This window comes from Pseudonaja textilis, chromosome 2 (assembly GCF_049901715.1).
Source record: "Pseudonaja textilis isolate UNSWEBS1 chromosome 2, rPseTex1.2, whole genome shotgun sequence".
Classification (NCBI taxonomy): Eukaryota; Metazoa; Chordata; class Lepidosauria; order Squamata; family Elapidae; genus Pseudonaja; species Pseudonaja textilis.
Genome location: NC_141991.1, coordinates 77599128 through 77611643, shown reverse-complemented (window position 1 = coordinate 77611643; position 12516 = coordinate 77599128). Strand labels below are relative to the sequence as shown.

The 12516-nt window shown below is 35.3% G+C and overlaps 1 protein-coding gene across 3 annotated transcripts in view; it reads right to left on the bottom strand.

Annotated features, from left to right (window-relative positions):
* MACROH2A1 (macroH2A.1 histone) overlaps positions 1-12516 on the bottom strand; it is a 38222-nt gene that overhangs the window by 13530 nt on the left and 12176 nt on the right. For all 3 annotated transcript variants that reach the window (XM_026696510.2, XM_026696506.2, XM_087924367.1), the window contains exons 3-5: positions 2568-2674; positions 2068-2265; positions 745-852 (exon numbers count right to left, since the gene is read on the bottom strand). In XM_026696510.2, the coding sequence (XP_026552295.1) occupies positions 745-852; positions 2068-2265; positions 2568-2674 (413 nt within the window). The remainder of the gene's footprint in view (positions 1-744; positions 853-2067; positions 2266-2567; positions 2675-12516) is intronic.

The following is a 12516-nucleotide window of genomic DNA, read 5'->3' as shown; positions in this document are numbered from 1 at the left end:
ATGTTGTTGCTTACCAACATCCTTTACAAAATTGTCATTCTGTTTTATATCAAAATAAATGCCATGTCTTTACTTCTTCATGGCTATATTTTCATCTATTTTTTTAAAAAACTTTCTGCCTAGCCTTTGGCTCCTTCTAATCTGCCAGGATAATCTACTTGAAGACTACCTTCCTATCTGTCTCTTCTAGGGTTGCTCAATAAATATAAGGCAGTATGTCTTCCACTTTTAAATGCCTATTGCCCCCAACCTTTTGGGTGCCAAGGACTGGTTCCATGGAGAGCATTTTTCTGTGGACCATTTCACATGCTGCCTGGATTCCTCATTTGCGTACATGAAGCTTCACTCATTTGCGCAGCCCAATCCTTGACAGACTGTGTACCAGTGCTGGACCACAGCCTGAGGATTGGGGATGCCTAGCCCTGGAGACCTGTCTTTTCTGAGACTATTGGATTAACCCCCTAATCATTATTCCCAATTGTAAGTGAGTTCCAAGTATGCATAACTGTATTCGTTCATATTTATTATTAATCTTATGTCTGTTTAAATTTCACGCTCTTTCAGAGTGGGGCCTTTTTAAAAATCCACTGCAGTTTATAAATTGATGGCATGCTGATTAATATATATCATTTATAAATGTTTGAAAATAACTTGAGGATATTCATAGAAATATATCTCCAGGTTCAATTAACACACATGCGTGCACACGTACAAAAAATATTTTGAATAAATGCACAAACCTACCTTTTGCCCAAGAAATAAACTTTTCGTGGATAAGACAGTGAAACCATCTGTTGGGGTACCTTCTGTTGTGCTGTCAGCACTTGCTGATTTACTGACTTCTCCCTGTTTCTTTTCACATATAAATCAGTTAACGAATCAGTCTATTAGCAAATCCAATTTTAAAGAAACATTACATAACTAATATACATACACACACGTGTGTATATATGTATATATGAATATATATGTGTGTGTCTGTATATATGAGAGGGAGAGAGAGAGAGAGAGAGAGAGAGAGAGAGAGAGAGAGAGAAAGAAAGAAAGAAAGAAAGAAAGAAAGAAAGAAAGAAAGAAAGAAAGAAAGAAAGAAAGAATATGCTGGGATGAGCAGATTCCAGAGAGGAACGAAATAGCAAAATCATGTTTTTTAGAACTTAAATGCTAAAGTCAGGTCATCCGTCCTACATCTTTTTTTTTCAAGAGCAGCACCTATTTTCTTATGTTAAAAAATAAATAGTAATTGGTATAACACCACCAAAAACAGCTGACTTTTTGGTCTCTATAGCTAAAAATGAATGTGCAGATAAATCAGAATTGAAAATGTTACTGCACAAAATGTAACTATCTATACATCTAAATCTATAAAAGAAGCTGTATTGTTATTACTATGTATCTGAAAAGTCAATATTTCACATATCCACTCCTGAAATACCTAGATCTAATGTAGAATTAGAAGAATTAGAAGAACTTTATTGTCATTGTACAAGTAAAACGAAACTGTAGATGCACCCCAACAACTGTTCGCAATACAACAAAACCAAAGCACTTAAAAATGAAGATAAGAAAAACAGAGTACCCATGTCTCCATTTGCAATTTGAGAGTATGATATCTACAAATATACACAAAATATACATCCAACACTGACTGTAATGCTTAGCCGAGTATAATACACAAGAGATGGATTATGTTATTATACATCTGAATGGGGTATTGAGATTTCACATCTTAGTAAGATAGTGACTTCGTGTTTATTTGTGGTTCAGATGGCCCAGGGAAAGAAACTATTTGTTAGACTAGTGGTGTGGGATTTTATTGACCTAAAACGCCATCCAGACATCAGCAGGTCAAAAAGATAAATGACAGGGTGTGAGGGGTCTTCTATGATGGCCTTGATTCTGCTTTGGCAGTGGGACCTGTAGGTATTCTTATGAATCAGAATAATTCTGTGCAATTGCCTTTTACTTTATGTTAGATTGGTGATATATTTTACTAGTCATCTAGCAACTTAATTACTATATTTTTGAGCAAAAATGCATAAGACCGGCAAAAAAATGTAGATATACCTTAGATTTTCTTGCTACTTTCTTTGTGCTTGCTTTCTTTGTTGTGGTTTTCTTCTGTGATGGTGACTTTGCTTTTTTAGCTGGGGGTGGAGTGATGATTGCTTCCAATTTTCCTTTTGAACCCCGCTTTTTGGCCAACAACTCTGGGTGAATATTTGGTAATACACCACCGCTGGCTATGGTGACACCTTTCAACAGCTTAAAAGGAAGTAGAGCAAAAAGATATCTCTGAGGGGTTTTAAAACTTGAAGAAACTAAAACTTTGATTCTGAAGAAAAGGATAATGAAATACCCAAATTATGAGTTGGGTCCATACTGAGTGATGGAACTCTATGACAACTTCAGAGTTAACCACTGCTAATATATTTTCTAAAGATATAATTCAACTGAAGCAATATTGACTTATTTAACAGATTATGAATTACATTTTTAGACAGAATAAGCAGGAATTTAAAAAAGAAAGAAAAATAAACCCCTAAAACCATAGAATATATTTTCACCTGATTTAATTCTTCATCATTTGCTACAGCCAGCAAGATATGTCTAGGGGTGACACGGCCTTTCTTGTTATCTCGTGCTGCATTTCCAGCCAATTCAAGAATTTCCGCTGCCAAGAAAGATAAAATTGATTCTTCTTTCTTATTTTCAAAATAGAACACATAACCTTATCCAGGAATTTAAAAAATGCAATCCTAAAATCAGTAAAAGCACTATAAGTGTTAAAACAATATTAAGGATAAATAAATGGGGCAAGAATTAATTGCACATAATCTGGTAACATTTTATTTCAGCATAGAGATGGAGGACAAGATCTATATGACATCAGAGGTATTCGTCTGTGCTAGTTTTCTCCAAAGACGTTCTCCAAAAAAAATACTTTCATGAAGAATTTAAAATACATTTAGCACATCTGACAGTCTTGAACAAGAGTCTTCAAACTTGGCAAGTTTAAGACTTGTGAACTTCAACTCATAGAATTTCTGAGCTAACATGACTGGAGGAGGAATTCTGGAAGCTGAAGTCCACAAGTCTTAAAGCTATCAAGTTTGAAGACCTCTAGTCTTGAACATCAACCAGATTTTTAAGGGTTTTGCTAATAATAACTTGATCTGGAAAAAGTTAACAACTGTGCACAGGAATGATACATAACATATGTAAGGGAAGAGCAAGAATTAGCTGTCCAGCTAAGTAAACAGTGGAAATACCTAAATATTCTATGTTTCGTGGCAATGTACACTAAAAAAACAACTGCAGGTAAAGGAAGCAAGAAGATTTAAATGGGAAGAGTCACACAGATGATTATAAAGAAAGTGAATAGATAAAGGATGCAAAATCAGCAAGTAGAATATTCAATGGATATAGATGATTTAATAAACAAAGTATGCATACTGTATACATAAACATGTTTAGTTATTGGTATATTTAAAAGCAATAATAGATTTTGTTTAAACAACTTCAAGTAAGCACCTTATTCTACAGAAATTCTGTTAATTATTTTAATGGCTCATTTTAATGTTGCTTTTAATTATATCAGCTTTCTGGTATCTTAAACTTGTTTTCATTGTCAGCTGCTTCAGCGCTGGAATATATGAAAATCCAGGTATAAGTTCAGTAATAAATGAATATGAAATACATTTAACAATGTCAGAGCATGTACACAACTATCAGATGATTTTTGGATTTTTTTTACAAATAATCTGATCATTAAAGTTTATTGGGAAATATGTGACTACTTTTAGACAAGCTGTGGATTATATTTAATTATTAACAAAATAATTTTTCAATGTTTTTTTTAAAAAAAGGGCAACAATGAACACTATTAAAAACTTGATGGACACAGTCAAAATGATGACAGTCTTACTAATTTTATCTTGCACTTAATTCACATACCACTGTACTTGTTGTCAATATCTATTAAGATGAATTGCACTGCTCAGTTTGGGGATAGGATTCTCTTCCATAACTATATTAATAATTACATGCTAGTGACCAATTCCATTCATTGCCTTTATCAGAGTCTAAAAATAGATTTTCACTTAACAGCTGATATAAACATACAACAAGTCATATCTTACACTCTATAAGTATTCTCTGAAATGCTACAGGAATTATTTTTTGTCCTTCACCCATCTCTTCAGATTTTCTATGGTTACCTCTGTAAAAAGGACCCCCTGTCCCAAATAATCATTTTGAGATCATTTTGAGCTATCTCAATCTCTTGTCAGATACAAGATGCAGACATGCTTAGAGAGTTTAAATTGGAGATATAGCAAACAGAATATAAGTACAGAAGAAGAACACATGCATTTCATTCTCATAGTCCTTGAGTGACACAATATAATAACAGTACATTTTTCCATCTAGTTTGGGGAATTTTACAGAGAGGAACTTTTTTTTTCAATACAAGAAGTGACCAATACATCATATTTTACAAAAAGCAAACCAAACTACTTAAAAACCTGAACCCCCAAGCCAGCAACTTCTTCAAGATAGGAAACAGACACACAGAACTTTTCCAGCTTGTAGCAAACAAGAAACTTCACATATAACTTACACCTGCAACTGTTTGACTGGTTCTCATGAAACCTTCTGGTTTTTATACCAGATTTCCATTAATATAGTTTGACACAGGGCTAGCCCAATTTGAAAGTATGTACAGTATTAAATATCAGAGCAGGGAAAGCCTACGAGATTTAAAATTCCAAGGTTTAATAGGGGGATATTGGATCACAGGAAAAAAGATATACTGTACACTTACAAAACACTGTTCTGCAACACATGCCTAAGAATTTTTCAACAACATGCCTAACAGTTGCTGGGAATTATGATTTCCCTATAAGTTCTTTTTCCTTGCCCAATTCTGAGGAGTTAGAGCTGGGGGCATTTTATCTTGTTTGGGGCTCTTGAAGGGAATGCAATTAATCAGATCAAATTTGAAGAAAGTCAGTAACAACAGCATTACAATAGTAAGTTCAGTCAAATGCTCGTATCCAGGGAGACACAAAAATCCAAAACCATAGTCATGGTCAGTTCTCAAATAATCAGGGTTAAGCACAAACTTGAGATCCAAGCTACTAGCAACATACCAGGGGGAAGGCAAGGCTACCAGCAAATGTTTGAAATGTAGGTATTTCCCAATTTTACTTAAAACTTGACTGGGGAGCTTCCTACTCAGGATTTATTTATTTAGTATATGGCACATACATGGACTTATAGTGGTTCAAATGTTAATGTCCAGTCCACCCAGCCATTCAAGGACAGGGTGGTCTGTGTTGAAAAAAATCAGACATTGGGACAGTGTAAGCTCTTGATGGACATTTGGACACAATGGGATGGATATTTTGTCGAGGAGCACCACAGTCACACTGAGGGGTAGAGACAAGACCCCACTTAAACAATGAGTCCTGGCAGACACCAGAGATGGTATTCAGCAGGTTCTGACCAGTTCTGGAGAACCGGTAGCGGGAATTTTGAGTAGTTCAGAGAACCGGCAAAAACCACCACCTCTGACTGGCCCTTCCTCATCTATTCTCTGCTTCCCGAGTCGCAGATGATCAGCTGGGTTTTCTTTTGTTGCCCTGCACAGGAGAACGGAGTTGGAAAGCAGGTTAGTGGGGTGGGGAGGTAATGGGAATTTTGTAGTAATCCTTCCCCTGGAGTGGGATGGGAATGGAGATTTTAAGTATCCTTCCTCTGCCACGCCCACCAAGCCAAACTATGCCCACCAAGCCACACTCACAAAACTGGTAGTAAAAAAAATTTGAAACCCACCACTGGCAGACACCATGCTGGGTACGGATCCTGTTCAGAGCTGACCAATGCTGGTGAGGAAGGTCAAAATCTGGCACCTTTGGTGTAGGGTCATCTATGTAACTGCTGGCATCTGGGCGTTCAGCAGCCCATTTGGCTTCCCACTCAGGAATCAGATAACAATGTCACAATTCTATGGATTCCATTTTAAAAGGGTTAAAGTTTGTTAAGAATTCCATGCCTCCTATTTTAGATGCTAACCTGTTTTGTTTGGTATGTCAGAGTTTTATTTATTGTTTTAAAAATTAAATAGAAAGTACGAAGTGAACATAATCATAATTTGGAAAATTCTGAATTTTCTAAGAAGAGTAGTACTTTTCACAATAACCATGTTCTTATTATTTCCTATGGTCTCAGTCAGCTGGGGGAAATAGGCATTTTCTAACAACTTTGGTTACAAACCCCATAAATCTGTGATCCTTGTGAACATTTTCACATACACAATAGATTTCTAACTAGCTTCATGATATATGGCATTAGCCAAGGTCAGAGCTCTGAACAAACTCCATTCATTCTTTTTCGTAATGGTGTTCCAAATACTGTAGAACTCCCATGATGTTTTAAAGCAGAGTCCTACATATAAAAACATCAGTACTGAAATGGAAGTAACTGATCAAACTCAAAGTTTAATGTATATTATGGAAATTTATATGGAATGATTCTGCAATTTCATACATTTGAAATTTAAATGTAGGTTAAATGTCAGCTCTCAAATCAAATCTGTTGTTCATTATAGAACACAAGTTAAATGCTAAATTTGCATGATGGTTTCTTTTCTCAATACTTAGTTCAAGCAAAAAGTCCTTGGTAATTGCCAGGTGTTCAGGACCTGGACTTTTGCTATGCAAATGTGAATATACCTGACAGCTAGGAATTCTGACTTCATCCAAAGCCTGATTAGATTTTGTTTCCTCTTCTGGGTAGATATTTTGTCTTGAGGAAAACCATTTCTCTGATTTCAAAAACATTTGCCTTTCTTTACTTCACTGCAATGAAGTCATCATGTAGAAAATTCAGTTTCTAACAGCTAACAGATGACATACTAAGCAATTGCCAGCATTTCCAACACCCCCAAAAACCAAAAGAGAAAAGCCTAAAAAGTGTGTGAAACTCAACCCTTCAGCCAAAAAGAAATCTGAGAAAAACTCCAGAAACTAAGAGAGGGACATTAGCATTCAGAATTTTTAAAAAAACTCTAATAAGGAAAGCATAAATAGAATAAACAATTTCTAAGCCATATAGGTACTTCATTTGTATTTCCTTTCTCTGTTACTTACATACATAAATCAGTCTTCTATCAGTGACTAATTGATTAAATCATCTTATAATTTTGAATTATTTCAACAGAAATAATAAGCACTGTTTTTCTTGAACATTTCTTGAACATTCTTGAACATTGTTTTTCTTTTATTTTGAAAAAAATACTTCTTTTCTCCAAAAATACTTCTTTAAAAAAATGTCAGGCTTACCTTTGCCATAATTAAGAGTCAACAATGATCACTCCAAGGATGTATCTTGACAGACCTGTTCACCCAGTTAATTGCCCGTGCATTATATGTTTAAGGGACAGCTTTTAACCATGCAGCTGACTGAACCATGTTTAATGGAATTTATATTTTCACTTTAGAAACCTCTCAGAATTAAAATCCCCCCAAGCCAAATTTCTATTTCATTCTTTCCTTCAACATTGCAGGTGCTTCTAAAAGGTAGCCTTCCAGAAAGCAAAAAGGAAGGTAAAGGAAGAACATGTTATTTTTTTAAGGCTGTGTGCTATAGAAATCAGATAAATGTTTTATAAAACATGTTGAAGTGAACAAAGCACTTCCCTTTGAAGCATAAAGTAGTATCTGTGAAAACACACATGCAAACCAATCGGGGGTAGCTTTTGAAGCAGCCATAAAAGGACGCAGTTGGTTTAATGCTTCAAAGAGAGAACTTCCTTCAGGATAATGTACTTTTTGAAGCACCTCATTCAAATTCTTTGCTCAGCCATATTCTTCTTTCCATCTTAATTAGCTATAGAAGAAGTGGTGGAAAAAACACTGGGTGGAAATCTATTTTAGGTTTCTTAGTGAATCTTGTGTCACTAGGACACAAACACTCCTGTGAACTTCCAACAATAATCAAGGACAAGCACATGGTAGAAGCATCGCACCAATTTTGTTGGAATCTCAAATTGTATTTGATATGTCTGATGCTGGGTCTTAATAACTTTACAACAGGAGTGTGATCCTATGAATATTTAGATATTCAATTTATTGCATTTCTATCACATTTTTTAAAGCAGAAATTCACGATAGCATACAGAAATTTCAAATCCTGTTTTTATCCTCACGACAACCTAGTGTAGTAAATTGGGTTTGGAGAGATCAATTGGCTAAAGTCATCTAAATGGGAATGTGACTATTAAACACCATATTACTTTAGCTCTTAATGGAGTTCAGTAGAACTTCTTTTTTCATAAATTAATTTTGAACAGTAGCTACAAGAAATATGTAGTGTAGCTATACTGCATTAGTAAGGGCACATTTGGAATACAGCATCCAGTTCTGGTCACCATGATGCAAAAAAGATGCTGAGTCCTTAGAAAAAGTGTAGAGAAGAGTAACGAAGATGATAAGGGGTCTGGAGGTTCATACAATCAACAGCTAAGGGAACTAGGTAGGTTTAACTTAATGAAGAAAAAGTTCGTAAGAGACATGATAGCAGTCTTCCAATACTCAAAGGGCTATCACAGAGACCAGAGTGTTAATTTATTCTCCACAGCAACTAAAAGCAGGACAAGAAGCAAAGGGTGAAAAGCTCATGGATTCAACCTGGAAATAAGGAAGAATTTTCTGACAGTAAGAACAATTAATCAATTCCCAGAGTTGTGAGTGCTCCATTATTGGAAGCTTTCAACAAAAGATTGGACAATCATTTATCCATGATGGTATAAGGACTCCTGCCTTGGGCAGGGGATTGGACTAAAATACATCTTTTAGCCCTATGATTATATAATTTTAAGAAGATGCTTTAAAAAAAAACAGAACTGAAAAAAGACCAAAACCTGATTAACAAATGTAAATATAAGTTGTTTTTTATAAACCCTAATAGAAGAAAGTCAAAATCTTTATCCTTTCATACCGGCTTCTCTGACCCCATTCTTTCTTTTTCCTTCTCTCAATTAGTCTGTAAAATGGTGTTTCCTTTGCCTACCAGTTTACACTTCATTGTTACTCTTTAACAGTTTACACATGCCTTTCCCCCCTTTTAAACACATCTAAACATGATTAGACTAAGAACTGCCAGATGTTGCTTGAGTGAAAGCAGTACGCGAGTTTTGGCTCAACTAGTTTACAACTCAAGACAGGTCTTGTGCTCTTAAATTTGCTCTTGGCTTACATCCTTAAGTTCCAAGGGCACTTGTTATAAACTAGTAATTACACAAATTAGACACCAATCACATTGCATGTGTGTCCCCTGTGTGCATTAACATAAATGACCACAAAGTACTAATTTCTTTGGATACAACATTGAACAAGTCCTTGTAGCAGAGGGTTACCTCTTTCACACTTGCTTAAGGAAACATTTACAGGTAGAAAAGAAAGTGAGGCCTAACTTTAGCCATAGTTGGTCGTTCCTATTATGTGCTTATTCCATGATTTGAACAAATTAACAAATCTCCCAGTTTTGCCATCACACAATTGGAAATAGCTGGATTTGTACTACAATGGCAAGATTTTTCAATAATTTAAGTCTCCTAAAGAAAAGCTAGTCTTTGAGCTTCACTTTATTTTCCTTTTTCCCCAATTAAAAAAACACACCTTGAAATAGTAGTTACCAGTGGGACAGTTATGGTTGCTGGCACCACAGGAAGATCTGGGGGAACCTTACCCACTTCTAACCTCAAGAATTTCATAGGAATAGGGCTTATGAGTGATTTCCTACCTTAAAGATTAAGGCTAATTAAAAAGCAGCAGAAACAGAGAGAGAGAGAGAGAGAGAGAGAGAGAGAGAGAGAGAGAGAGAGAGAGAGAGAGAGAGAGAGAGAGAGAGATTTGTCCCACAGCCTATTCAGTTTTTGTAAAACTGAGTACAGAGGAAAAAAACAACTACAGCATAAAATATACTACTAAAATATATAATATTTAAAAGTTATCAAATAAAAGTTTATTTTAATAATCAATAGTAATGCATTGCTAAAAGACCCAAGAGTATGTTATTAAATTCAAGTATAGTGCTGAAATATCAAATAAAAAAAAATCTAATTGAAATCAGCCTTATAAGGCAGGTATGTAGGTATGTATGTATGTATGTATGTATGTATGTATGTATGTATGTATATATGTCTGTATATATGTCTGTATATATATGTGTGTGTTCTGCAAAGTGAATTTTTTAAAAAATATGGATACAATGGAAAGAAACTAACATTTAACTATAGAGATGTTCTGATACTGAATGCAAAATGTTACTGGTCTAGATAGCAATGAACATTTTAATCTCAAATATTTATATTGTCTATTAACCTTGCTGCCAAAGTGGCCATGAGACATTGACAAGCCATTATGTTTTCCAAACACCCTCAATGCAGCATCCGTAATCATTTATATGTTGCAACTGCAGAATTAAATACTGCTTTTTAGATGAGATAAACAGTTGTTGAAAAGACAGGAGGAAAATTAGGGGAAAGATGAAAACAAATACAAGAATTAGAACTGAAAACCAAACAAGTGAAGCATAGTCAGGTAATAGTAATTACTAAAACAAACTGTAAAGTTCTTTTTTGTGCATTTTTAAAGCTGTAAATGCACCTAATCCATACTATCACTGGCTTTCACTTCAACGGAACAATAATAGAACACAGGTAGTTTTCAATTTACAACCACAACTGCACCCAAAATTTCCATTGCTAAGTGAGACAGTTGTTAAGTGAGTTTTGCTCCATTTTAAGACTTTTGTCACCACAGTTTTAAGTGAATCATAGTAACATAATTGTAAAGTGAATCTGGCTTCCCCATTAACTTGGCTTGTCAGAAGGTAGCAAAAGGCAGTCAAATGATCCTGGGACATTGCAACTGTCATAAATAATGACAAAATGTGAATGTTGTTTGCATGTTTATGGGGATGCTGCAACAGTTGTAAGTGTGAAAAATGGTCATGTCACTGTTTTCAGCGCTGCTGTAACTTTGAATGGCCACTAAACGATCCAAGGGTCCTTTTCCAAAAAGCAAGTGGGCTTTCTTGGTTTTCCTTCTTGAAAATGTTTTGCTTCCCATCCACTAAATGAACTATTGTAAATCAAGGACTACCTACAATAGTCTTCAAAGACCAGGTACATGACTCCCTTTTCAAAGACAGCAGCAAATCAACTTCAAAAATTTTGACTATAAAAATATTTTGCTTATTCTTGCCACATTAGAGAACAGCATATAGAGCCAACAGTTCCACAAGGGCAATTTTGCCTAGAGGCCCTGCATTTCCTCATCCCAATTTCACTTCTTCATCGCCTTTTGTAATTTCCTCCTAATTTCTCTGCCTGTTGTGCTCTCTGGTGCTGGCTTGATTTATGTGATTTCCTTCAAAACAGGTGGATCATCTGACTATGGTGGAAAGCCTTCTAGATGGGGGTCACCAATTCTGAGCTCAGAGATTTCAGTCCTTCAACATTGCCGGTCACATATAACATGGAACCCATTTTTAGACTTTTGCTATCAGAAAAATATACTTGCTGCCTATGAAGGGGTTCGTTGGCTGTATCAATCTGAGAATGTTTCAAGTAAGTATATTTTGTTTTCGGTATTAGTTGATCCATTTAACTTGGACACGCAAAACATAAATAGAAATCATACCACACAACATATGCAGGAATGACATGTATGCAAAAGGATACTGTCATTTTTCACTGAAAACTTTTTATTCCCTCTTAGGATGCCTTTTAAGTAATATTCAAAACTTACGTTATTCATCAAATCAAATTAGTTTTACACATCACAGAGGTTGCAATAAACATCCTTTAAAAATTATGTTTTATGACTCGGATACAATTGCCCCATGTTTTTAAATTACTTCAATTACTTCAAGTAATATTGCGGGTTGAGTTCAAGATAATGGAACAACCAACATAATGAGGACTTAAAATGGTAAGTAAAACAAACTGGCAAGAGAGAGCTTTATTGTTCAAGCGTTCAATGCCTTAGCATAAGTCTTCATCCATGAATTATGATTCAACAGAAATCTGATTTTTTACATCTGAAATTTCTTGAGGATTTTGGTGATGCCATAACACACAAGAACAAACTCTCAAAATCAGCAACTCCAAGGAGAAGTTACAATCCTGGGATTTATTTATTTTTTTGCATTGTTTGTTTTAAATTTATAAAATGCATGTACTGGCAGTTCATTTCCAATTGAGGAAAAAGTTAATGGGCAAAACAGACAGTTCTAGGATTCTTCCTATTGCACTTTTCTAGCAAACTACATCCCAAGTATATTAGAGAAATGTATGGAAAGGAAAAACAGCAATTTAGCAGGCAAGTTTGCCGGGTAAGGAGTGGGCGGGGTTTTTTTTCCCCATGGGCCATGTGGGTGGCGCAGCTTTGTGTTTCTGCGCAGCCTGGATTAATTGCTTTGGGGGGGTGCTCTAGGGGTGACATT